The sequence below is a fragment of the Takifugu rubripes genome, unplaced genomic scaffold (assembly GCF_901000725.2).
Source record: "Takifugu rubripes unplaced genomic scaffold, fTakRub1.2, whole genome shotgun sequence".
Taxonomy (NCBI): Eukaryota; Metazoa; Chordata; class Actinopteri; order Tetraodontiformes; family Tetraodontidae; genus Takifugu; species Takifugu rubripes.
Window position 1 is genome coordinate 435,406 of NW_021821634.1, and position 27,224 is coordinate 462,629.

The 27,224-nt window shown below is 45.7% G+C and overlaps 4 protein-coding genes across 4 annotated transcripts in view; all 4 read right to left on the reverse strand.

Moving 5' to 3' along the window:
• Positions 1–27,224, reverse strand: part of LOC115248367 (keratin-associated protein 10-5-like) — an 87,491-nt gene that overhangs the window by 27,770 nt on the left and 32,497 nt on the right. The window lies entirely within an intron of this gene.
• LOC101067872 (kinesin-like protein KIF11) lies at positions 3,565–10,128 on the reverse strand. Its single transcript, XM_029832113.1, has 6 exons — positions 9,817–10,128; positions 9,652–9,742; positions 9,333–9,478; positions 8,994–9,169; positions 3,729–3,772; positions 3,565–3,645 (listed from the first exon to the last, which is right to left on the reverse strand). Exons 1-6 carry the CDS (start codon positions 9,831–9,833, stop codon positions 3,565–3,567), a joined length of 555 nt encoding a protein of 184 aa, XP_029687973.1. The 5' UTR covers positions 9,834–10,128.
• LOC115248384 (uncharacterized) lies at positions 16,650–18,194 on the reverse strand. The gene is made up of 4 exons (XM_029832114.1): positions 18,143–18,194; positions 17,681–18,060; positions 16,863–17,529; positions 16,650–16,726 (listed from the first exon to the last, which is right to left on the reverse strand). Exons 2-4 carry the CDS (start codon positions 18,044–18,046, stop codon positions 16,650–16,652), a joined length of 1,110 nt encoding a protein of 369 aa, XP_029687974.1. The 5' UTR covers positions 18,047–18,060; positions 18,143–18,194.
• On the reverse strand, positions 18,272–19,206 carry LOC115248368 (uncharacterized). Its single transcript, XM_029832081.1, has 2 exons — positions 18,431–19,206; positions 18,272–18,340 (listed from the first exon to the last, which is right to left on the reverse strand). Exons 1-2 carry the CDS (start codon positions 19,146–19,148, stop codon positions 18,288–18,290), a joined length of 771 nt encoding a protein of 256 aa, XP_029687941.1. The 5' UTR covers positions 19,149–19,206; the 3' UTR covers positions 18,272–18,287.

The window sequence follows — 27,224 nt, forward strand, 5'->3', positions numbered from 1 at the left end:
GAAACTTACAATGTAGCACAAGCTTATCACGTAACCTTGAATCACTAGAACTGACTTTTGCATGTGTTTAAGAATGTGCGTACGTGCAGGCATTTAATCACACTTCCTGGTGCCACCTTGTGACTGGCTCATGAGGTACTGGAAATTACCCAGAACGTAATCATATAAAATGGCGTCATCCGTAAATCAGACAATCATCTGACCACTGTTGCCTACTTTTCTGCTGAATATATAAACCTGTCAGGCACCAGATGAGAACCCAAATGCAACACACGAGATTGGCTGAACACCGCTTTATTGTCGGAAACAGACAAGATTCACCGGGGAGCAAGCAGAACAGAATGGTCAGGAACAGGCAAGGTCGGAACCGGGCAGGCAGGCACACAGCAATACGCTGGAAAGTCATCGGGAACGAATAACGATCTGGCACAGAGCAGGTGTGCCTCCGGGGATTAAGATGCGCATTCATTAGAGTCCTGATGCACAACAGGTGTGCGGGGCGAAGCGGCTCACGAGCATGATTGCCCGCAGCTGTGACATAAACCAACTCCCAAGAAGGCCCAGCGTGCTTTTTACCTGTTGGCAGATGGAGAATGTTTCCCTCCTATTGTAAAAAGGCCCACAATTGTGTTCAATAAACTTTTTACTGAAGATCACCGACTCTCTGGTCATTTCACGGTCCGAACCTACGAAGCAGATTTGCAACAGATAGCAGTGGTGGATAAGAGCAGTACCAAAGTGTGCAGAACATGTGCTCACCTTTAATCGCCATGAATAACCAGAATTGTTTGCCACCTTTACAAAATACTGCTGGTGTATCTCCCAGCATTTAATATGTAGTCTGGAGGCCTACCCAGTAGGTCTATCATGTGTCTCATCTGGAAACCAAACATTCACAGTTGTTAAGACATGCTCTCATTGCCTATAGATATTTTTGTCAAGTATACTTGCATTTTGATATGATGAGCAATTGCAGATGGTTTGAGGGTTGTATAAAAACAAGGATTTGGCCGACTCCCCAAATATCAAGTGGATAAGAGAAGGGGAGACCGAGCATAATTTCCGGAGCCCTAAAAACAAGTCAAATTTGTAAAAAAGGTATATGTAAAACATAAAAGAAAAGAGATAACTTAATAATACTATTACTGCAGGACAAATAACCTCAGTCCAGATGCCTGCATGATGGTCCCTGTCTTGGCCTCATGGGTCAGAAGTGCCAGTCCAAAGTCAATTAGTTTAATTTTTAATTCTCTTTGGTGCACTAACATGATGTCTGGTTTTAAGTCGGTGTGCAGGATTCCAAGTTTCATGAGGTCTGAGAGCCATAAACAGTTGGAAGAAAATTAAAACTTTTTAAAATTAAAACTAGGATGCTCTGTGATCAATTTATGCAAGTTATAGAATATTATCACAGAAATGTTTGCTAAATAATAGTTTACCTGTTTGCAATTGTTTGAATTTTAGACACAGTGGTTTGCCTTTTCTTGATTTACGAGCATTAAAGAAGTCAAGGCTCAGCATCTCATACACCAGACACAGCTGACTGTTGTGTTGAAAATGGTCCAAAAGCTTCACAAAGTGTGCTTGATTCACAGAGACTGGAATGGATGCGTTCAAATATCATTTTCTGTGAAGGATAAACATGACCGTTAAGAGACCAAAATATGGGCTAGAGAACAATTGTTTTCAAGGAAGTGGCTATGGTCATTTTCAGAGAGAAAGATTTCCAGAGCTAAATTATTTTTCCTTACTTGTCTTTGGCCACTTCTGAAGTCCTTGGCATCCTTGATGAACTTGACCTCCACAGGCACTTTTGTATTGATGTTTTGGCACCTGGCTACTTGACCAAATGCTCCTTCACCTATAATCTCCTGCACAACAAACCCAGACTTCCTGCTGTGTATAACATCACCAGCACTTACTGTAAAGAGACAATCACCACAGAGGGAAACCATTTAGTCAACATGAAAACATCAAACACAACTGAAGCGTTATCTGTGTCCTTGTAATAACGGCATGATGGGGCCGTCCAATCCTGGGATCTATATACCGTATTGGCCCGAATATAAGACGGTGTTTTTTGCGTTGAAATAAGACTGAAAAAGTGGGGGTCGTCTTACATTCGGTGTCTAGACATTATACCCATTCACAACGCTAGATGGCGCCAGATATATTTAAAGCGAATGCTGAACTTAACGTCCCAGGCCAAAGCGAACCCCTGTCACGAAGAAGAAAAATAAAAATAGCGGTAGCACGAAGAAGAAAAATTAAAAAATAGCGGTAAGAAAGAAAAGAGAAGAGATAACAGAAAATAGAGAAATGTAGCGACAATCTGGAGAAAAGTGGGTTGAAGATATAATCATTTGTTTCAGATGTACTGTAATTATTTTCTGTATAAAAATTACATTTGGTGTTCAAAAAGTATTTTTTCAAACTTGAGTCTTGAAAAAGAGGGAGTCTTCTTATAATCAGGGTCGTCTTATATTCGGGCCAATACGGTACTGAGATCTTATTTACAAATACCATACAAGTGCTGGAATTGGGACCTGATCTATGATGCCAATAAAACCTACAAAACTCAACATGTGCAGTACAATATTAAGACAGGTTAAACATTATAAATACAGCTTGAAGTCTTACCTTTATAAATTGTTGATGGCATCATTTCTGAAATGAAAATTCAATTTGGTTAATATGTTGGTAATTGTAACAATTTATTAGTAAAGTTGTAAAACATAACAGACAGTTTTGGAGCAGTAAATGTGAACTGAATCCTCACTTGTCAACCTGACATAACCTAAAAAACTTTACCTTTTTAAATGATTGCATAACAGTTTAATGTTCTCCAAACAAATGTAGAACAGCACCCCTCTGTCCCTTCAGCAGGAGACACCAAGACAGGGGAAGGCAGGTGTGAAGGAGAGACAGCCTCCACAGCAGCAAGGATGTCAGCGCTGAACCAAACAGGGTTGAGCTCGATGTTGGTGTCCTTCACCTCTGCCACTGGCAAATAAATCTGTAAGAGAAAGAAGAAAAACATGATTCACCTGTTGCTGACACACCTGCAAATGCTCTTTTTTTTTTGTAAATCAGATTAAACACTGTCGAGGATTTTCTTCAGTTACTTAACACAAAGTCAGAATGCTGCTTTTAAGAGTTTAATAAGTCAGTCAGAGCACATGCAAGAACAGCATGCAGAGAGATCTCTGCCCAATGTAGGGTTAGCATGATAAGCTGTAGCATTATGAAGGTTGCCGACTCAGTTACTGGAGCGTTACGCACATCTTCCATTATTTTCTAAGGAGTCTTTGTTCCACAACTTCATGTATCAATGTCATTGACTTTAATGTCACATTAAAGTGCGAACGTAGAAATTATTTTTTTTTTAAATACATACTGGCCCATAATTCTCAGGGGTGCAGAGGAAAGTGCTCCGCAACAGAGAAGTAGGGGATCCCTGAAATTACAAAAGGTCAAAGATCAGAAAGGCACAATCAAATTGTGTGTTTGTGTGTATGGACACAAGAGACAAAAAGTTCTTTATAACAGCAATGTAAAATATTTTCACCCATCTGTGCTGAGACGCTCCTGTTGGAGCAGGTTGGCATCAGCACTCAGGCGCGGAGGGAAGCCGATGACAAACACCTGGACACCACCAATCAATGATTGAAAACAGCTACACCTTGGACAATGTGTTTAACCATGAATAAAGCTACAGAGATACCGACCTTGCTCCAGCGAGTGACCAGCGACGTCATCAGGAGCTGGAAATCTGCATAAAGCATATGCGTCAGCATAAAATTAATGTTCAAACAGTAATAGGTCCCAGATTTTACTGGCCTTTATTCCAGGTTACTTACCATCAAGAGCTGCAAAATCTCTGAAATCGTTTTATATCTGCAGAGAAGCACATTTTAAGGCATTCACAAACTTGTCAGGACTCAAATTGTGCATAAACCAACCACGTAAATGAAATCATATGCAGAGATATCGACAGATTAAATTACAGAAATGTGATCAATTTTCAAATGAGCCAATATTAGCAGCCACGTGCGAATACCGATTATTAGCATTAGCCATTTGGAGTCACGTGCGGATCTTATGGTGACAATGGTTTAGGTTACTTTGCCTCCGCAACTAGCAACTTAACCAGGACAATGGTAACAATGTTAAAATAAAACGCTATTGATGTCAGACGGCGTTAATGTCAATCACGGCAGCATTACCAGATATTAGCAACGTGGACCACAAGAGCATTATCCTGAAAATAATACAGAAGCGGTCAATTCTTTACACTGAGACACGGAATAGTGTGATTGTGAAGCTTTAGCTCGAATTAGTTCATTTAGCAGTTGTGAAAGTAATTGAAACGAGCAGCGGATGTAGGAGACGCGTACTTACGTGAAGCGCAAGGGTGGGACTGTAGCAATTGAAATGGCGGTGGATTCACGTACAACGGGAAATTCCAACGCTCCCATTTGAAATAGTGTAATTTTCCCAATTAGTGTGACACCCACTGGCTGTGAGCTGCTCCACCCCTCCCCCACACACACAGATTCGCGAGCAGAACCACCCGTTTCCAAAAGCCGTTTTGGACTGCTTAACGCCGTCCAATTCTATGGAGCTTTTGTCAGTTCTGAGCCGTTTTCCCCCGCTGCTCTGGATTGAGTTAATAGGAGATTTGAGCGGACCAGTCGGCGCTTGAGCTCGTTTTACGGGGCGCTGGTTAATTTAACGTCCTCACACCGACGATTGCGAATTAGTCGAGGATTATAGCTACGAAATGATTTTTTTGTTTGTTTGTTTTTAAATCAATCTGTGAGCTTTTTCTGTGCTGGATTCCACTTTTTGTGCCTAGGAGGCACATCTAATGAGTCAACACATTATCACAATCCATATCTTCTTTAATAATTGTTGGGTCGCAATACCTCACGTGTCACTGCTAATCCATGTGTTCTTTGAATGAAGACTTCAAGAAGAAAAATGCCAATTTCAAACTGTATTTAGCTAATAGAACCAATTCAAGATACAAATATTACAGCGCTCCAGGCCAGTTCATAACCCTACAATAACAGAGTCAATTGCCAGGGCATGAAGTCTGACAACCTAACTATCCCTTGACCCAGTCTTTTATAGAAACACATATGCAAATTAGTGATGCTAATTCAGTCCAATCCAGTCCTTCTGCTTGGATGACCTCGTCTTCTTCCAGTCCCATTGGATGCTGGTACAGTCCTTGTTCTGCATTGTCTCCCAAATGCCCAGGTCAAAGTTCACATTCAGATTCAGATTCAGGTCTTTTATTTGTCCCACACGGGGAAATTTACAGCGCAACAACAGCAAGAGCACGCAGAGAAAAATAAAATAGAATAAAATTGGGAATATACAATGATCCAGGTAAATGGATACATCGTACAGAGGGTGAATACAATATACATATCAGAATATATAATATTCCGTCTGTGCTAGCGGGCGTTATGTTTGTTGTGCAGTCTGACAGCAGCCGGCAGGAAAGATCTGCGATACCTCTCCTTCACACAGCGAGGGTGGAGCAGCTGCTCACTGAAGGAGCTGCCCAGTGCTGCCAGGGTGTCCTGTAGGGCAGTGACCCCCAACCCCCGGGCCTTGGTACCGGGACGCACAGAAAGAAAAAATTATTTCTTTTTTTTTTTTCTGTGCAAAGTAGGAAGGATCTCTAATTTGCATTTATGCTTTGGGTTAATCTTGAATGTGTTTTAGAGTAAGGGGGAGAGTGCATATTTCATTGTAATGACAATATAATCATTATTTGGTATGAATAAACAAAACACCTGGATGACAGTGCCGGTGCTTCAGTTGTGCTCTTTAGAGGTTGCTATGGCTTCAGTTGTCCACCAGATGTCACCATCACTGAAGTCTTGAAGCTTTGAATCTTTTTGTCTGTGTAAATTCTCAGTCATCCAGGTCATTGTATCCAAGGTAGTTTTCTCTGTCAACTGGACTGGGTTTCTTCTCTTGAAGACGTTTCGCCTTCTATCCAGAAGGCTTCTTCAGTTCTGAAATCGCTGGGGAGAGAGCTTGAAAATATATAGCCCCTGTGGACCATTTGCATGCTAATGATCTGGGTGGTCACCTGAGAGTCGTTAGCAGGGTCGTTGGTCGGGTCGTTCACCTAGTTTCTGTTGAGATGTCTCCCCTTTGTCTGCTGGGTCACATGGTGATGAGTCACTGGGTCTCTTGGAATGGTGTGAATGTTTGTTTTGCTGTTGGAAGGAGTGGAGGACTGCATTGTATGTGGGTGATAGGAAGTGCCTCAGGCCACCACCTCTGTTTAAGGATGGTTTCTCCAATTTAACATGGATAGCTTCCTTGACCCCCCTTTCGAACCAGCGGTCTTCTCTGGCCAGTATCCGTACTTGGCTGTCCTCGAAGGAGTGCCCACTCTCCTTTAAGTGTAAGTGGACTGCTGAATCCTGACCCGAAGAGGTGGCACGTCTGTGTTGTGCCATTCTTCTGTGTAGAGGTTGTTTGGTTTCCCCAATGTACAGTTCCTTGCATTTCTCCTGGCACTGTACAGCATAAACAACATTACTTTGTTTGGGTCTTGGTGTCTTGTCCTTTGGGTGTACTAACCTCTGTCTGAGAGTGTTGCTGGGTTTGAAATGAACCGGTATGTCGTGTTTCTGGAGGATCCTCCTAAACTTCTCCGAGACTCCAGACAGGTAGGGGATGGAAACGCTGCGGCGTTTGTTTCTCTCCTCCTCTCCTTTGCTGAGGTCTTGCTTTCTTGAGGTTTTGGTGAAGGCCCAGTCTGGGTAGCCACATGTTTTGAGAGCTGTCTTAATGTGGTCCTGTTCCTTCTTTCTGCCTTGGGATGTGGTGGGTATTTCTCTGGCCCGGTGTTGGAGAGTTCTGATCACTCCCAACTTGTGTTCCAGTGGGTGGTGAGAGTCAAACTGGAGGTACTGGTCGGTGTGTGTAGGTTTTCTGTAGACTTCGATGGTGAGATTTCTGTCCTCAGTGATCTTGACTGCGCAGTCCAGAAAGGCCAGACTGTTTCCTTTTACCTCTTCCCGGGTGAATTTTACATGCTCGTCTGTTTTGTTGAGGTGATCGGAGAACGCTTCCAATTCTTGTATTTGAATTTTGACCCAGGTGTCATCCACATACCTGAACCAGTGGCTTGGCGCAGTTCCTGTGAAGGATGTCAGGGCCTGGGATTCCACCTTCTCCATGTATAGATTGGCAACTATAGGGGATACTGGTGAGCCCATGGCACAGCCATGTTTCTGCCTGTAGAAGCCTTCTCTGTACTGGAAATAGGTGGTGTTCAAACACAGGTCCAGCATGGTGCAGATTTGGGCCGGTGTTAAGGTTGTTCTTTCTGTAAGATTCTTGTCCAATAGAAGGTGCTTGTGGATGGTGTCTATGGCGCTGGCGGTGGGGATGCACGTGAAGAGTGACGTGACATCATAAGATACCATAGTCTCTTCTGGAAGTAGTGTGAGTCCAACGACTTTTTGAGCAAAGTCTTGGGAGTTTTTGATGTGGTGTGGGGTGTTGCCAACCATGGGCGACAAGATGGAGGCCAAGTATTTGGAAATGTTGTAGGTTACAGAATTGATGCTGCTTACTATGGGTCTGAGAGGGGTCCCTGGTTTGTGGATCTTGGGCAATCCATAAATGCAAGGGATGGTTTCTCCTGGATATAGACGGTAGTATTGTGGTCTGTCAATGGCTTTATCCTTTTCCAGTTTCTGTAGTAAGTCTACCACCTTCTTCTTGTATGAGCTGGTGGGGTCCCGCTTGAGTTTCTCATACGTGGCGGTATCTGTCAGGAGACTGAGTATTTTGGTGTCATAGTCAGTGGTATTGAGTACGACCGTGCACCTACCTTTGTCAGCTGGTAAGATGGTGATGTTCTTGTCCTTGGCTAAGGATGCAATGGCTCTTTTTTCCTCATTCGTGATATTGGAGGTGGGAGGTTTTGCACTAGCAAGAGCGGCTGTTACCTTGAGTCTAATCTGTTCTGCTTCTGCTTCCGGGAGTTTGTTGTTTCTAATGGCAGTCTCAGTGGCTGTGATGAGTTCGACAGTCGGTACCTCTTCAGGGGTGACTGAAAAATTCAAACCTTTGGACAGCACTTCCTCCTCGGCTTGTGTGAGCTCCCTGTCTGATAGGTTTTTTACCCATTTCTCCCGTTGTGAGTCAGACAGGGATGTGACATGGTTGGAGAAGGGGTTGGTTCCGCTGGGGTTGTGTTTTGCCAGTAGGGTGGTGAATCCTGGTGTGTTGGGTGTGCTGAGTCCTGGAAACGAGTTTGGCTATTTCTTCCATTACTTCAGAGGGGAGCAGTAGGTGTAGTTCCTCCCTTCTTTCATCTAACTTAGCTTCCAGGGTGTTTATGGTAAAGTGGATTTGTCTGATCCTTTCATTGAGTAAGCGTTTTTCCGTCATGTGAAGAATTACCTGGGCTCTGTGTCCTTTTACTGTTGATCTGATGCGTAGACAGGTGGGAGTCATCTTCTGCTGTCGACATCTGAGGTTGTAGCGGAGGTGGTTCTTAAAGTCCGTTTGAATCTTTTTCGACACAATTATTAGGAAAGCCTCTGTGCTTCATGAGGCTTCACTTGCCCACCACTACACGGAGGCAGAGTGCGTGGTCGGAGACAGGAAGCAGGTAGGTTTTCCGGGGAACAGGCGAGGCAGGCAGAACGAAGTCAGGCAGGAAAATAACGCTGGAAATTCTTGCATCGAAGCTGAAGAAACAAACTGGCAAGGAGTAGAGTGCAGGAGAGGCTTATATGCTATGATAGTTGGGATGAGATGCAGCTGAGCTGACAGGTGAGTGGAGTTGGCCTGATGAGGTGGGAGTGGCTGACAGGCTGGCGGCTCACTGGGGTGTCGCCATTGTCAGTGCCACGAATTTTACGCTCCCGTCGACAGTCTAAGTGCGTTTCCTTTTTAAAACCACGACGCCGGAGTGAAGCAGCTGTTGGTTTGGGCGAAGAAACCCCGAAGAGCAGAGTTAGGTAGGTGAAATATGTCGTATTTATTTATAAATTCCTTTCGGATTAGATTCTTTTGGCGCTCGGTTCTGCGCGTCGATTTATGCTCCGTCCATGCTGAAAGTCGCCCTCCGAGGCGGGTTTTTATGCAAATTGCGGTGTGGCTGAACGACGTATTCTGACTGAACGAACAACACAAGGCAGTGTATTACCAAGATGGCGCTGCACGAGTGGCAGCTTGTTACAGTACGTGAATTTCCACGATGTGGGATCAATAAAGTTTATCTTATCTTATCATAGACAGATGTGTCTGATGAAGGTGTGCATGGATGAAGATGACTGCACCTGTAGGGGATGTGAGACCTCTTCTCTACTAAAGCAGTGATGACTCGGCCCAATGTCAGCAATGATTGGTTGATGTTTCCTGCTTCACGAGCACACTTGTCTACCGCACCTGAACACCCGATGTCCTCACTTCCAGCGAGATCCACCTGGAGGGAAGGAACAAAATGATTTACTATCTGCAAACAGAGTTGAAATGTAGTACCAAAGATGTGAGCTCTGATTTGATGGTTGTTGAGAACGAAAGTAAATGTGAGGAAATAAGTGTGAACAGCTGCATGTCCCAATAACACCCAGTGGTTTTTCTTGGAAGTTTCATTACCAGATTGAGTTTTCCATTTTTCACCAGCTCTTCTCCCTCCAGAGTGATCTCCTTCATGTGGATATTGACAGAGAAGACCGAGTGGGAGCGACTGCACACAAAATTCAACATGTTACAGGAAATCATTGGTGAGCAACATGTGTGGTTTCTGATGCATCCTTCCACCTGGAGTAGGCATTCATGAGGGTGGAGGCGGTTTTCCTGTTGGCTGCTCCTCTCTAAGATCTGATATACTTCATCTTTATTGTGAACCGTCACCTCCTCTAGAGTCACCTGGAAAGTCACATGGTAATACCTAGTGGAAGATTAATGTAACTTCTACAGGTTACAAAAATCATCTAGGAGAATAAAACAAAAGGCAACCCAAACAGAGGCTATTATACTCTTTGGACCCATGCTTGCCTTGTTTTTGGGGTCGTCAAAGGGCTGAAGCCACTTGCTGACATCATCACTGGGGCTGAGAAGGTCAAATAGCTCCTCATTGTAAATCTCCAACAGCGATACCTTGACCGAGAACTCGGTGCCGTTTTTAGAGAGCTTCTCAAAGATCTGGTGCAGCCTTCTTGGTATGATCCCAGCCAGAGGGTCCTGGAAGAGAGAAAAAAAATCACCAACCACAGGTACAGCTGAAACCCAAACAACCCACCTCGTCCCAGGTGAACTGTTCATTGGGACTCCGCTCTGCCGCCATTGTGAATGTCTTTCCAGTTCCTGTCTGACCGTAACTGCAGTATGTTTATTAAAAAAAAAAAATGGGCAAAGTTACTCTTCAGGATCAAAAACAGGAGTTAAAAATGAAAATGTTATTTTCTAAGAATCATAACAGCAGCTGAACTCACACAAAAACAGTACAGTTGCATCCCTTAATGCAGTGGTTCCCAACTGGGGGGGGGGGGGGGCAGTGAAACTGCAGGGGGGACGTCAAAGAATTTCCTGCTATACACTCCAGTCTAGCTGGTGACGGTAATGCACCCACACCGGATTTGATTTGTAGCACGAATGATGTTGATGCAGATCTGGTTTTCATTTGTTTGAAATTTGTTGGTGTTGCACTGTTCCTAAATTAAAATGTTAAAATATGAAGTTAAATGTACTTGTCTGAATGCTGGATGAATACTAGAATTCAATTTCAGAAACAAATATTAATTTTAACTGAGATGCCAAATTCTGGTTAAAACTGTTTGTTATTCTGGATGCATTCCAGTGTTCTGGATCAAATCTGGTCTGAAAAGGTGAATTCAGTTTAAATTCCTCACTGCTGTTCAACATGGTGGAGAGTAGGGAACTCGGTGAGGAAGAAGAGTCCCAGTTTAGTCCCATCAGGATGGAGGCTCTCTACTGCTATGATGTGAGCTCTGTATATACAGTGATCCCTCGTTTATCGCGGGAGTTACGTTCCAAAAGTAACACGCGAAAAGTGAAATCCGCGAAGTAGCAACTTTATTTTTTTTAATTATTTTACAATGCAATACTGAACAGTAGAATGAAACCAAACATCAAAACCTGTTTTAAAGACCAAACTTTGTTTAAAACAATAATTTTAATACAGTAATACTGTTGCTAAGCGACCAAGTGCAAACGTAAAGTTGGCAGAATGTACAGAAACGAAAACTGTTGACAAGTGAAAAATCAATACAGTACAGCGTCAATATTTTATTTCTAAACAACAGTAAAGCCCCTGAGCCAATCAGGATTCAGAGGCACTGTAAAAAAAAAAAAAAAAATCCGCGAAGCAGCGAAGCCGCGAAAGATGAACCGCGATATAGCGAGGGATCACTGTAATTATATTTTCAAATTGAGTTGAAAATTTGTTAGTATTGCTATTTTACAGCATAACAAACAATAAAAACTGTAAAATTGAAATGTGAAGTGATATGTACATATTTTAGAAAGAAAACATCTTAATGTATTATTTAATCAAAACAAAGGAGGTGCGATTGATTTGGGGTGGGTGGGATCAGGTGCAGTGAGGGGTGGGGGGCTTACAATGTTCTTATATCATCAAAAGGGGGGCTTGAGGGGAAAAAAAGTTTGGGAACCACTGACTTAATGACTTCATCCAGGATAGGAGAGACAACACTCCGGTACACATCAATCTGTTTGGCAGCAGGACCAAACAGCCAAGTTAAAGCAGTGTATATGACCTACATATGATATGAGGCCTGACCATCACCACGAAAACAGAAATCTGTTAAAACCTTATGTTCCCTTCCTCACTGAATCAGTTGGGATTTTTCTATGGCTAATTGAAACATCAATGATTAACCCATGTGCGATACAATGAAAACGTGTTGATTTGGTGCTCACCATGTCAAAGGTGTAAGTCTTCCGTGATGCCTTGTTGTTGACCCCTCCTGTCTTTACTATCAGCTCTCTCCTGTTGGTGTCACGGTCAATCACACCATAGGAAGACTTGCGATCAGCGGTGTTAAAAGGCCTGAAACCTGAAGCAGAAACACCTCAGCTGATTTAAATTAAACCCATGACCGAAGTACCGTAATTTCCGGACTATAGAGCGCACCTGATTATAAGCCGCATCCAGTACATTTTTAAAGGAAAAACTATTTTGTACATACATAAGCCGCACCTGTCTATAAGCTGCATGTGCCCACATTGAAACATGAGATATTTACAAAGAAAGAGTTTTCAAAGTTTTAATAATATACCTTTTCTTTCCAAACAGTGCCTGTGACACGGCAGTAACACAGCAGCAATACAGTAGCACAGCACTAACGGCTGGTTTAAAAAAAAATAAAATAAAATAAACATACTGGTAAAAGTCACTGAGCGCTGTCTTCATCTTCCTCCTGTGCACTGAAACCATGGAAGTCTTCCTCCTCAGTGTCGGATTGGAATAGCGTCAGATATTCTTTGCCACAGACTCTGTCTCTCTTTCGTTGTCGCTATCAGTGTCACTCATCCTGAGGCAAATTCACTCCTGAGCTCCTGAGTCAACCATTCTTTCATTAGGCTCGCTACCGTCCACCCTTTCGTGTTAACTTTCACGACAATGTCTTTCGGGAGGTTTTCTTTTGGCATAGTAATCCGCTTAAAAATTACCATTTGTGGAAGCTTCAGTCCGGATGCAGTGCAGCCCAAAACACAGGTGAAATGCGTCCTCTCATGGCCACTTGTCAGTGTGACAAATGCTTCACCTTTCTTGTTGACGGTCCTGGTGAGGGGCAGGTCAAACGTCAGAAGTACCTCATCCATATTTATGATGTCATCTGGTCCAATGGATTTCTCTGCTATCTTCGTTTGAATGAATTTGTGAAAATGTGCGACTTGTTCCTCGTATTCGGGAGGGAGTTGCTGATGGACAGACCTTTCCGTTTCATAAATCTAAGACACCTTTGAAATCCTGAATTTTCTTTTCCGTGGCGATTGTTTTTGCTTTCAGTCTGATCTGCACTGTAGAAACACCTCGGCCATCTGCTCTCTGTGTGCTCACCCAGTCCTCAAGAATGTTTTTCAGTTCATGCCACCTGCTTTTATTACCTCTGAAAGCTTTTTACATTGCTCCAGTGCTTCCCACTGCCGTTTCCAGCATCTCACCACCGATTCATTTATGTCAAGTTTACGTGCAGCAGCTCTGTTTCCTCCTTTATCGGCCAGCTCGATTGCTTTTAACTTGAAAGCTGCGTTATATGAATTTCTTTCTCATTTTCCATGATGAGGGTCTGTTAATTTTATTCAGGCACAAAGCGCAAAGTTACATTAAACTTGCGTCTTCCTCAACACATACAGTGGGGCAAAAAAGTATTTAGTCAGTCACCAATTGTGCCAAATTTGTACCAAAAGTTCTCCCACTTAAAGATGAGAGAGGCCTGTAATTTTCATCATAGGTACACTTCAACTATGAGAGACAAAATGAGAAAAAATCCAGAAAATCATTGTCTGATTATTTATTTTTTTAAAAGAATTTATTTGCAAATTATGGTGGAAAATAAGTATTTGGTCAATCACAAAAGTTCATCTCAATACTTTATTATATACCCTTTGTTGGCAATGACAGGTGTCAAACGTTTTCTGTAATTCTTCACAAGGCTTTCACACACTGTTGCTGGTATTTTGGCCCATTCCTCCTCGCAGATCTCCAGAGCAGTGATGTTTTGGGGCTGTCGCTGGGCAACACGGACTTTCAACTCCCAAAGATTTTCTATGGGGTTAAGATCTGAAGACTGGCTAGGCCACTCCAGGACCTTGAAATGCTTCTTACGAAGCCACTCCTTCGTTGCCCGGGCAGTGTGTTTGGGATCATTGTCATGCTGAAAGACCCAGCCATGTTTCATCTTCAATGCCCTTGCTGATGGAAGGAGGTTTTCACTCAAAATCTCACGATACATGGCCCCATTCATTCTTTCCTTTACACAGATCAGTCGTCCTGGTCCCTTTGCAGAAAAACAGCCCCAAAGCATGATGTTTCCACCCCCATGCTTCACAGTAGGTATGGTGTTCTTTGGATGCAACACAGCATTCTTTCTCCTCCAAACACAACAATTTGAGTTTTTACCAAAAAGTTCTATTTTGGTTTCATCTGACCATATGACATTCTCCCAGTCCTCTTCTGGATCATCCGAATGCGCTCTAGCAAACTTCAGACGGGCCTGGACATGTACTGGCTTAAGCAGGGGGGACACGTCTGGCACTGCAAGATTTGAGTCCCTGGCAGCATAGTGTGTTACTGATGGTAGCCTTTGTTACTTTGGTCCCAGCTCTCTGCAGGTCATTCACTAGGTCCCCCCGTGTGGTTCTGGGCTCACCGTTCTTGTGATCATTTTGACCCCACGGGGTGAGATCTTGCGTGGAGCCCCAGATCGAGGGAGATTATCAGTGGTCTTGTATGTCTTCCATTTTCTAATAATTGCTCCCACAGTTGATTTCTTCACGCCAAGCTGCTTACCTATTGCAGATTCAGTCTTCCCAGCCTGGTGCAGGTCTACAATTTTGTTTCTGGTGTCCTTTGACAGCTCTTTGGTCTTGGCCATAGTGTTAAACAAACAGGTTCAAACAGGTGCCATTAATACAGGTAACGAGTGGAGGACAGAGGAGCCTCTTAAAGAAGTTACAGGTCTGTGAGAGCCAGAAATCTTGCTTGTTTGTAGGTGACCAAATACTTATTTTACTGAGGAATTTACCAATGAATTCATTAAAAATCCTACAATGTGATTTCCTGGATTCTTTCCCCCCATTTTCTCTCTCATAGTTGAGCTATACCTATGATGAAAATTACAGGCCTCTCTAATCTTTTTAAGTTGGAGAGCTTGCACAATTGGTGACTGACTAAATACTTTTTTGCCCCACTGTATATTCCACCTGTCTTATTCTTACCTTTTCTGCTCGAGCGCCCCTGGTGGCCGTTAGAAAGAAATCCATAAATAAACCGCACCGTACAATAAGCCTTCTATGTTTTCTATGTTTCTATTAGAATCATTATAATAAAGTTATCTATTTGCTTTTACCTTGTTATATTCTTTATTCTTGTTATATTGTTTGTCATTACTTAATGTTTCTTATTTGTTAATGCTTAATGTTCGTGATGCTTGATGTGTGAGCTCGTACCTCTCTGATCAAGGACAACAGAAATGCAGCTGCTGTAAGGAAGTGACATTGACTGGAGATAGAGCTGCAGAGCATGACGCAGGAGGTGTTCTTTTATCTGTCTGATATGGAAGAATGTGCTGTGTGCGAGCCAAGCTAATCAAATCAGTAAAGACCTACGTATAATCTCACCATTATGATTTACAGTCTTTTGCTTTGTTTGGGACTTTGTTTGCTATCTTGTGTTTCCCCCTCCCTTTAGGCACATTTGATTTCTGTGTAACTAGGGACCTCCTAATCTCAATAAAAGAAGGATGGTGGAAGATGTGCCTCAGGACGTGTTGGAGATCTGTAACTGAGCACATCTCTCCGTCCTCCTTGCTGCAAATAAAACTTAAAGCTGCTGTCTTTGCCTCATTTGTTTGTCTCATGTTTTAGGTCAGTTTCTCAAAAGGAAAAAAAAAAGTATAACAATGTGTGACGGCCCGCCCATGTGTTTTGTTTTGTTTACCCAGAGACTGGGTGGGTCGTCAGTGAGACTGGTTTCACCTGCGAGCTGGTGAGGAGCCAGAGGGCATAAAAGGGGCGGTTCTCCTTTGTCTCTCTCTCTGGCTGGTCTGCTGCCACCATACCTCATGGCCGTCTCATCATTTTGGTTTGGGTTTCTCAATAAAATATTTAGATGATTTGATCTTTCTGTGTGCTGAGTCCCTCTATTTGTTACAACTTTGAGCCAAGTCGTAACAAATGTGAACAGGTCACCTAAAATAATCCTGAAGATTCTTAAACCAGTTATTTTGTATCAATTTAATGGAAACTACAATCCATCTCCAACCACTCTCTCCATTAACAGGATTGCGTGGGGTGCCTTTTAGCAAGATTGGGTTTACACCCTGGCTCAGTCACCAGCTCTGGGGTGATAAGCCTTCACACCTGGTGATCTTCCAGTTCACTACCAATTCACGAGACCCAGGGTGGCCAACCAGTCAGAGCCTAAGAGCCAAGCTGGGGAACAATAGTCCAAAATTGATGAGGAAGAAGAGAGAAAGGGGGCCTTTGTGCCCATATTTATATATTCTTGGCTGTCTGATGAGAAATAAGTATTTTTAATATTTGTTTTAGTTTTTTGGATGACCGCAGGAGGGATTTGAACCGGTGACCTTGGAAACATGGGAAAATAGAAATACTTTGGTAAAAAAAAATTAACAAACCAATATCTATTAACAGAAAAACAACTCTTATATAAAAATATTTAAGTATTTACAACAAAAATTATTCCCATACGACTATTTACAAATTATTTTGATGGTTGTTTTTTTTTTGCTTCTTCCAGCCGCTGCTCCTTCGACAAGTGTTCTGTACTCGGACAGAGCACTTTGCCCTGGTACTGACTGTGGCCGGTTTCAGCGCTGCGGAAATCGCCACATTTTTTGCACTTATTTCCGCTGACCGTACGCTTATACGGCCTCTTTGCCCTCTTTGCTGATGGAAGCTGGGGAAGAGTGGCAGAACCTGGGGTGATGAGGGGACGACCCTGCATAAAGGTCACGGTACCCATTGAAGCACCCCAGCTGGTGAAAGCTGAGGTACCACAAAAGGTGCTGGTGCTGGTGCTGGGGCTATAGCAAAGAGCTTCCTTTTTGCTCTTTGCTGTGCCTGGCCTGCCATACTGTGAGGCAGCTGGTACTGGAGCTCCTCCCGTGCTTGCATGGGCTCCGCAGGGAGCACTCTTGCCTCCTGAAGAGGCTGTGCGGACACTGGGAGGGCTGTAGGCAGGACAGTGCCCTGCAGCCTCACGGAGAGCTCCAGTCCTTTTTGCCTCTGGTTGTGCCACTGGATGAGGGTGTTCTGGTTCACCTCAACCAGTTGAATGTCTGTATCCTGCATCACAAGCGCATTGCCAGTGACAAGCTGTCTGATTCGATGGTAGTCCCTAAGAATTAAAGACCACCTCAAATCAGTCTTCCTGCCACGTTTCAAGGGGCTTGGATGCAGGTTGCACAACCGCATGAAAATGTTCTCAACCAGCCGGCAGCAGTCAGGCCACTGAGCAGGAACGCTACTTGCCCCCAGCGTACAGCGAGTGGTGCTCTCCACACCAGGGGTTGTTGAGGGCTTCTTTGGTGTTCTAAATCGGCCGCTCAACAGTCTGCCCTGGTGCCGTGCAGCATAAACCACCTGCTGTTTGTCGTAGTCCTGCAGGTTCTGCCACAGGGAGATGATGGTGTCGGTCTGCTGCCGGTTTAAAAAGAGGGCTGTCTGCTCCCGAAGCTCCACCAGGTACTCGCCAAGGCTGTCCACGTGCTGGTACCCAGGCTTGTATTTGTCATCAACAACCTGTGCAAATGATTAAACATTTTAGATAAGAATATAAAGCCTTCACTGACACTGAACATTGACAATATGTTACGTGACTGTATAAACGTAATGTTTTTAAAAATTGTACAGAGCTATACTCGTACATTCTAAATAGCTTTCTGTCACCTACCACATCTTCAGCTGCAGCTACAGATGTAGTAGCTGGAGTGCTGGTATGCAGCGCAGATGGGTTGGCAGCCACTGATGACCTGGGTGCTGTGGCGCTTGGAGCTACCGGTGTGGAAGGCTTGGGAGCTGTGATGGTGATGGTGGGTGTCCAGGGTGCCGGGGATGAGACAACTGATGTGGTCACAGTGGCAGTAGGAGCTAGAGAGGGCTCAAGGACTACTGTTGGATCTTCCGGGAGGTCAGAGAAACCCTCATCTTCCTCCACGCTGTCCACCACATCATGCTCTTCGATTTGCTGAGCCGTCTCCACTGAATCCGGGTGCATATCTTGCAGTGCCTGGCCAGTCTGCCTGAAGAGATGCTGCATCCCGATGAGCTCTCCTGAAATAACAATGATTCATTCATAAATTAATAAAATATTTGAATATTTAGTGACATCACTCATGAGCTCACGTGTGCTTACCGGTGTAACGGGAGGGTGGGCAGAAATCCGGTGCCAACTTCCTGCTGAACAGACTCTGGTAAATGCTGTTCACACAGTGAAGCAGGTCACCAGAGTAACTGCGGAGAGCAGATGACCCAGAGGAGAGGGCTGCAGCACCACAGTCCTAGTTCCACCTGTGCAGCCCTTCCAACAGGTAAATTTGAAAATTTACACTACCTGGAAATGCATGGTAAAAAAAATTAAAATGATGAAAATGTTATTGGATTGGTTTGGATTACACAACACACGAGTCTGTCAGACACACACCTGGAATGAACCGGTTCAGGTGGAGATGAAAAGACTCCAGAGATGTCGAGCCCCTTGCACATCTATAGATGGGGAGAATCACTCCTCCCTTTGACAGCTCCCCTGTCTTGATGTACAGAGCAACACCTGGCAGATCCTGGATGCACTTTACGTGCTTCTTCTGGACCCTCCAGATGTGCTCCATCCTCTCGCTGTCAAGCAGGGGAACTCCAAGGGAGTCATTGCCTCTGCTTCCCATCAAGGTATGCAGCAGCTCCTCCACCAGCTGGACGGTGGTCTCCTCCCCAGGTGTCCTTCTCCGGCAATGCAGAGTCAGCTCCTCCCTCGACAGATGCTTGTGGATGTCGCCAGTAGGGACAGACAAGCCCTGCGCCCTGAACTGCTGCTCTTTAGCTTCACACAACCAAGCTATATCAGCAGCATCCCACTCAAATATGCACTCCGATAGACGTGACATAAAAAGCGGATACAGCTGATGAGCATTGGTTGTGCAGCCCATAGCGAGTCGGCGCATAAAGTGCCAGATATCCAGCCTGATGGCAAGGTCTGGCCATCCACTGAATCTGGCCCTCAGCTTTGTCTCTCCCAACTCAGCGCAGCATCCACAATCAACATAGAGGAGCGCAGGAGGATCCACACCAGCCTCCTGGAATCTTTTCATTAGACCTGCAGCCATCAGGTCCAGGCCTGCTCCCTCCTGAGCGGTCAGCACACTCATGAGTATCTGGCCATACTCATTGCCAACTGAAGTCAGCCAGAGTGCTGTCCCCTTTGCTGTCCCTGCCAACTTCTTTGTGATCTGAAACACATAAAATGTATAGGACCTCCATGATGATGATTGAGAAAAATGACACTGTGCTAATTGCAATTATATAATAATATATATAATGTCAGCAGACGTTTTTAGAAATATTTTTAGTAATATTTTTTGTGGAATCCATTTTTAAAATGGACCCGTAAACGGATGTGAGCCAGGCCTGGATGTCCTCCATCCTCATCAGGATGCCCTGGCTGTAAACTGACAGCAGCCACTTACACCTAGGCACCACAGCAGGTTGTGGAGGCTCAGGGAAGACCGTGGGCAACAGTCCTAGCCGCTGGCGGAAGGCCATACACTCCGCGGTTTACCGTGCCACTCGGTTCAGCCACTCCTCTGTGTGGTTCTCCATCAGCTGCTTCAGGAGACAAGTTGGACTGTTGCCCAGTCCTCTCTCCCGCAGAAACCGGATCACCCTTATATCACAAGCGTACCTTGGATATAGATAGAAAACATATCAGTAAGAATATTGTACAAACTTGTGTGAAAGACATTGCGAGAAAGAAAATACTCACTTTTGTGTAAGGATGACCCTAAATTCTGACCGATGTGCCAGGTCCAGCTGTCCATGACACATGGGAGGATTTACATTTATTGCAGATTAAAGTTTCTGCCACCATGTTGTAGGTCCGATCTACATCCAGAACCTATCGTGCCCTCTTATGCAGGCCCGCACCAGTTAGTTGGTGCAGCCCACAGCCCTGGTTGGGACAGACCACCTTCACCTTCCACAACTTGTATGGCATCCAGACAAGAAGTGGATGGGCAAAAAAGCGGTCTGGACCTGCAGCCTGATTATACACCTCACTGGGCTGAGGTGGGAAGTACCAGAGCTTCAGGTGGTCCTGAAGCTCCAGCTTTCCCTTGGGTCCAGTTCGGAAAAGCTGCTTAGAAATCCATTTATGGTCTTCAACCGGCAAGGTATTTAACCATAAACGGGGCAGCTGATTTCCTGCTGGCGTCCCAAGAGTGGACTCAAGAGGGCTGGAGGCAGCAGTCTATACAAAAGACAGAACAGAACCAAATCAACAAAACGACAATACAGCTGACACTGTTAATAACCACATCTCATGCTCTACACAACATTAAATTTAATCTAGTATTACTTACAGACACAGTGGCAGACACTCTTGAAGAAGATGGGGAACTGTGGACAGGAGCTGGTGGAGTCTGTAGACAAAAGGAAAAGACGACACTCACATTTGTGGCAATCTGATTTACACTATAATCACATTGCCATTGAATCTGATGTTTAAGATATTAGTGTTGTGGTTCTTGAACGTGACTCGTTTCTTCCCTCCTCCCTTCACCTACAGGAGCGACTGCCAGGGGCGGGCCGATCCCTGGGGAGCGCTGAGCCGCTGACACACCTGCAGCTCGTTGCTTTCGGCAGCTACGTTGCTTTCGGCAGCTACTTAAACTCCCCTCTCTTTGCCTCCTGTGCTGGATTGTTTGTTTGTGTTTTTTGAATCAAGCTCCAGTTCCCCGTGATTATTAGCCCTTCGCATTGTTTATTTCTTTTGCCCAGTAAGTTTGTTTAGTGCTTTGTCACTTCTTTCTGTTGTTTCCTTTCCCATCGATTTTTCCCGTTTTGATGGTGATTTTTCGTTCGCTCTTTCAGTTGTTACTTTCTCTGAGTTTTGTTGTTACTTTGTTCGATCGCCTTGGACACTTTGTTAATAAAGAACCTTTTGTTTGCACTCTGCGTCTGGGTCCTGGCCTCCTTAACTGTTCCGTAACAATTAGCCTGCTGTACTTTTTCACAATTAGAGCAACATTTGCACTTTGATTGCTCTATTATTTCTCTCTGTATTTGTTTTATAGGTTTATGTGTGCTTGACTTGTATTTGAGAAGTGTTTTTTGTCATGACTTACTGGGGCAGCGATACTGGCTGGAGGTGGGGTCTGGCCAGTGCTGGCCTGTCCTGTGCCAGCAGTGACTTGGGTCTGTGAAGCAATGCAGTCCATCTCGGTTTCTTCTTGTGGCAGGGCGTGGCCTGCCCTCCGAACAGGTTCAGCCTTAACTGAGCTGGAACAAGCCAGTGTTCGGTCTTTGCTGGACCAGTACAGCTCAGTGTTCGCAGCCAATGATGGTGACTTGGGGTGTACGAACTTGATGATGTCCCTGTACGGCAACGGTATTGTCGCATTCCCCCTTCAGAGTATGAGGCAGTGAAGATGCACATTAACCAGCTTCTGGAGTCACAAGTCATCTGTGAGAGCTCCAGTCCCTATGCCTCACCTATCGTGTTGGTGAGGAAAAAGGATGGTGGCTTGAGGCTCTGTGTGGATTATCGGCTCCTGAACAGTAAGACCAGAAAGGATGCCTTTCCACTGCCTCGTATCGAGGAGAGCCTGGATGCTTTATCGGGGGCCCGCTGGTTTTCCACTCTTGACCTTGCCAGTGGGTATAACCAAGTGCCTGTGGCTGAGCAGGACCGTCCCAGGACCGCTTTTTGCACCCCCTTTGGTCTTTTCGAATTCAATCGGATGCCTTTTGGCCTTTGCAATGCGCCAAGCACTTTCCAGCGGCTGATGCAACGCATGTTTGGCGATCAGCAAGGTCAGTCCCTCCTGCTTTATCTTGATGACATAATCATCTTTTCATCTTCCGTCGAGCAACACCTACAGCGGCTGGAAATGGTGCTCGGGCGACTGCAGGGGCAGAGCCTTAAGGTCAAAGTGGAGAAATGTGCAATTTTCCAGGAGCAGGTGTCATACTTGGGACACATCATTTCCAGCCAGGGTGTCTCGACCGATCCCAAGAAAATAGAGGCTGTGGCTGGCTGGCAGCGTCCTCGTCACATCAGTGAGTTGCGGTCCTTTTTAGGGTTCGCCAGTTATTACAGGCGTTTTGTCGATGGCTTCGCCAAGATGGCTAAACCCTTGCACCAGTTGGTAGCCGACCTGGCTGGCACCAAAACAAAGCGGGGATCTGGCCGGGCACTGGGCTCCGCATGGACGCCCGAGTGCGAGGAGAGCTTCAATGCTCTAAAGTCAAGGTTAGTTTCCACCCCAGTATTGGCTTACGCGGACTTCTCGCGTCCTTTCATCCTTGAAACTGACGCTAGTCATAGTGGGCTTGGTGCAGTGCTCTCCCAGGAGACAGATGGTTGCGTGAGGCCGGTGGCTTATGCGAGTAGGGGGCTCCGGCCCACTGAGCGCAACATGTCCAACTATAGCTCTATGAAGCTAGAATTTCTTGCGCTCAAGTGGGCCGTGACGGAGAAATTTAGAGAATATCTGTTGGGGCATAAGTGCATTGTGTACACAGATAATAACCCCTTGAGCCACCTTCAGTCGGCTAAGCTGGGGGCGGCCGAGCATAGGTGGGCTGCTGAGCTTGCCGCTTTTGATCTGGAGATCAAGTACCGGTCTGGGCAAAACAACCGAAATGCGGACGCACTGTCGCAACAGTACGCACCAACGCCGGATTGTGTCATTCCATCTTTGCCTGGCACCTCTGTCCCGTGTAGCCTTCAGCCGAACATCCAGCCTGGTCCTATGGTTGGTGCCTTGCAGTCCTTGATTTCTATCCTTCCATCCCACTCTCCCGCTGACCTTCGCTTGATGCAGGAAGAGGACCCTGTATTAAAGGAGGTGTTGGTGTTCTGGCGACGTGGGTCTCTCCCTACCTCTGCTGAGAGGAGGCAGCTCTCTCAGCCCGCAATTGTGCTGTTGCGCCAGTGGGACCGCCTGGTCGAAAAGAATAGGGTGCTTTTCCGGCGGGTGTTCTGCTCTGATGGTGGGGAAGAACAACTCCAACTTGTTTTGCCCACGGTGCTCAAGGGGGACACCCTGCATCAGCTCCACCAGGAGCATGGACATCAAGGCACAGAAAGGACCACCGAGCTGGTGCGGCAACGCTGCTACTGGCCGGGAATGTCATCCGACATCAAGAAGTGGGTGCAGCAGCGCGAACGCTGTCAAGTTGCGAAGGACTCGGGGCAGGTTCATCGGAGTTACATGGGCCACCTTCTCGCATCCCGGCCAAACGAGATTTTGGCAGTGGATTTTACTTTGCTTGAACCTTCTCGTAATGGCTTTGAGAACGTCTTAGTCATGACTGATGTGTTCAGTAAATTTACAGTGGCTGTCCCCACCCGGGACCAGCGAGCGGTGACAGTAGCCCAGGTTCTGGTCACAGAATGGTTCTACAAGTATGGGGTTCCAAGTCGCCTACACTCAGACCAGGGCAGAAGCTTTGAGAGTGGTTTGATTTCCCAACTTTGTGCTTTGTATGGGGTTGCCAAGTCCCGCACTACCCCCTATCATCCGGCCGGAAATGGGCAGTGTGAGAGGTTCAACAGGACACTTCACAACCTCCTGTGAACATTGCCGATTTCCCGAAAGCGGGACTGGGCTTCTTGTCTTCCGCAATTGCTCTTTGGTTACAACACTACACCTCATCAGAGCACGGGTGAGTCACCGTTTTACTTGATGTTTGGGCAGGAGCCCCTTCTTCCCATTGACTTTCTCCTGGGTCGTGTGCCGGACCCGATTCCCGGTGAGGTGCAGGACTGGGTGGTAGAACACCGAGCCAGGCTTCGTGTGGCATTCGAGGGTGCTCGCGAGAAACTAGTGATGGCAGCGAGTAAGCGCAAGGAGAGACACGATCTGTTCGTCCGAGACGCACCTCTGCCAGTGGGACAGTTGGTGTACCTGAGGGACCATAATGTTAGAGGCCGCCATAAGATCCAAGACCTCTGGAGCTCTGTTGTCCACCAGGTTGTGCGGGCCCCTATCGGCGACGGTGTGGTCTATACTGTGGCGCCCGTGGGTGACCTGGGTGGAACTCGGAATGTCCATAGAGACATGCTAAAGGTGGTCGTTCAGCCCGAAGTTGTGGCCCTCTCCTCACCAACTTCTCCATCTTTGTCCCCACTGGTGGCCTCTGTGGACGACTCTTCCAACAGCGATCTCTGGCTTCTGGTTTCCGAGGCCCCGGTGCCATCCATTGCCGTGCCGCCACCATTTGGGACTCCTCAGGCGTCCTCTGTCCCGGCTGCAACAGCACCCCAGGGTGCGTGCAGTCTGACTGCACCCGTAAGTAGCAGCGATCCATCACCAACAGTGCCCCCAGCCAACCAGCCTTGCAGTAGTCAACAATCCCTGCGTCGGACTGCTCGTTCAACTGCTGGCAGTCACTCAAACAGGCATCACCTTCCACGGTCAGTTAATTCGCAGGAGGAAGTTTCTAATCGGCCGCTAGACTCTGCATCCAATTCCCTAATGGCAGTGTTTAGACCTTGGTGCTAACTTGGCCCTGTCTCTCGTCAGGTCGACGATCCAAAAGGTAGGGGTGGATGTGGCAGGGCGTGGCCTGCCCTCCGAACAGGTGCCATATGGAGGTAGTGCCTTAATTGGTGGGTGGGGAGAAAAGGTTTATATAAGGCACTGCCTCCAGCTGACTTTAGTTGTTTTCCCCCTTCGACGGTACGGGGTTGCGGCTTATCTGGGCGGTTCGACCAACAAACTGTTTCACAGCGCGAGCATGCTGTTTGGCAGCACCAAGAAGGTTGGTGCTTCCTCCCGCCATCCTTCCGCCTAGAACGCTTTGCCGTGAGGGCACGCGCGCTAGTTTGCACTGGGCAGGTAAGGCGCAGCAATGCGCGTCACTGACTTCCCCCACTCCGTCGATAAATGTTAATGAGGCTGTTCTTGCTGCAGTTGGCTGCCGGCTGGCGCCACCAAACACAGTCGGCACGGACTACCTCGCGTACTGGACCCACTGCTGCTTTGGCTCGGTGCTTTGGTTCGGGATTCTCTCTCGCTCTCTCTCTCGCTCTCTCCCTCTCTCCTCGCTCCCTTTTGCTCGGAGAAACGGCGCTGAGACGTGGTGGTGCCGCCGGGGCGACCACGGAGCTTTTGCCTAAATTTTAGATTCTTAACAGTGTGTAAATTGTATCAATTTACATTTACTTTTTTTGGTTTTGTTGCTTTTCGTGTCTTGGTTGACGTTGTTTTCTTTTGGACGACCTGGTCGCCATTTATTTGCCTGTCTGTGTGAGGTGCGTGTGTGCGTGTGCGCTCGTCGCGTCTGATTGTTTATCATTGTAAATTTAATTGTCCTCTTTTCTTTGTGGACAGGTGCTGCGGGCCACGGCGGGGACCCAACCCCTGGTGGAGGGCGTTTTTATCACACCTCTCGTGTGTAGTTTTGTTTGTAGTAGCACGGGTGTTTTTAGTTGTTTATCTCCCCTACTTGAGTTTCACCTGCCGGTGGGGTCCCAGCCCTGTCCACCCCCTTTTGTTTGATTTCTGTACAGCCGAGTTATTTCAGTGTTGAGTTGGATTTAATAAAATTGTACTGCCTAACCCTCAATCCTGTCTCTGCCTCTGGAACCGAACCGTATCTGCGCGTGCCTGTTTCCGGTTAATTCCTGGGGTAAAATTCCCCAGGTGGCGTTGTCATTGACCGTTCCACCTCTCTCCACCCCGCCATATTTTGTTATAGCTGCAAATATTACTATTCCATTTAAAATTCTACATACCTTTGTAAATTTCCACGCCATGCTTAAATATGGAGTTGCAGCTGCAACATGTCTCCCTCCGAATTTTGACTTGTTGAACTGAATCAAAATAAAGCAAAAGATATCATATATTGTCAAACTAAAAGTAAACAAAATGCCAAACCATTATTGTCAATTTTTAAATGTGAATAACTATCAAAATACCATTGCCAGGGTCAACACTGGGGTCCTTCGGACATCACTGCCTGTAGGGCTTTGCAGCAGGGCAGGGGCAGGGGCAGGAGCAGGAGCAGGGGCAGGGGCAGGGGCAGGAGCTTGAGGGACAGCTGCTGCAGCTGGCCGTTCACTTCATGATGGAGCAGAAGCATCATCACTTAACTCATTGCATTAACTGCACTTTACAAATAAACTAAACTGAAACAAACTCACACACGCACTGTTACCTTCTGTACGTGGAACCCACAGATGCAATTTATCATGTCCCCGAACAAGGATCTTTGTCCATGGGACATCTTTGGGCACTTCTCAATCTGAAAACAACAGTAATTTGCTTAAAAGGTTTTTCAGACATCTTAAATGATTTTTCTTTTTTAGTCATTACAAATTTACATTATATCACATTTATTCAACCTAAAAATTATAAATCCTTGGAATTAATATAGGGCCAAATTTTTATCAGTATTAAGAGTATAATTTAATAAGCTACATACCTTTTTATACAAATCAAACAATTTTTTTTGTCGGGGGGCTGGCCTGTTGCCCTCACTTGCAGGCCAGACCCCAGTGCTGGCAAACTGACAAAGGCGAGACATCCACTCTCCGTCTCCTATCGCCTTGTGTGACTTCTTTTCTGCTGCCTTTGTGAGAAGAATTATTGTTGTTATTACTATTATCGTTTCAATGCTATAGTAAGTATAGTAAGTATAGTAAGTAGATTTAGAATGTTTAATCAAAAGGAATGTATGAGTGTTTGAATCAAGTATTGTAGCTGTTATGTTCCCAGCACTGGGAGGTATCATGTTCAAGGACACGAGGAAGTCGTAGAGATAGGAGGAGAAGGAATCATGAAGTTGTTTTGATACCAATGTTGTGTGAACCAAATAAAAGAGGAGAGCGAGCAGCAGACTGACGGAGTTGAGAGAGGAAGCTTGAACTGCTCGTCAGCTCTCCCTTGCAAGGCCACCTGTTGTCTGTGTGGTTGATCTGAGTCTAGTAAACGAACAGCGCGGGTGACCAAACATCACCCTCACACCTTTGATGACAGACAGACATTATTTAACTGCATGCCATCAAAATAAACGTATGAGCAGACATTAGGGGTCATGCCCTGAACCCACCGAGGGCATTTGCATGAGTGTGTGAAGATTTGACGATCAGTATTTAGAACGTGCGGCTAGCGAAAACTCGCGAAACACAACGACGACATGATAACATCGAAAACAACGCTAGTTATCCCGAATGATATATAATCAGTTGGAGTGTCTTCCGACATTTCGTATGCGTC

Coding starts and splice junctions, on each gene's coding strand:
- LOC101067872 (XM_029832113.1), bottom strand. Junction 9,170..9,332: donor AGGTCTCACATCCCCTACAG/GTGCAGTCATCT, acceptor TTGTTCGTTCAG/TCAGAATACGTCGTTCAGCC. Junction 3,646..3,728: donor TGGTCACTCGCTGGAGCAAG/GTCGGTATCTCT, acceptor GGTGGTGTCCAG/GTGTTTGTCATCGGCTTCCC.
- LOC115248384 (XM_029832114.1), bottom strand. CDS start 18,046: ATGCAGCATCTCTTCAGGCAGACTGGCCAGGCACTGCAAGATATGCAC. Junction 17,530..17,680: donor TAGCTGCAGCTGAAGATGTG/GTAGGTGACAGA, acceptor TCATTTGCACAG/GTTGTTGATGACAAATACAA. Junction 16,727..16,862: donor CCAGTACCAGCTGCCTCACA/GTATGGCAGGCC, acceptor ACCTTTATGCAG/GGTCGTCCCCTCATCACCCC.
- LOC115248368 (XM_029832081.1), bottom strand. CDS start 19,148: ATGAGTGTGCTGACCGCTCAGGAGGGAGCAGGCCTGGACCTGATGGCT. Junction 18,341..18,430: donor CCTGAACCGGTTCATTCCAG/GTGTGTGTCTGA, acceptor ATGCATTTCCAG/GTAGTGTAAATTTTCAAATT.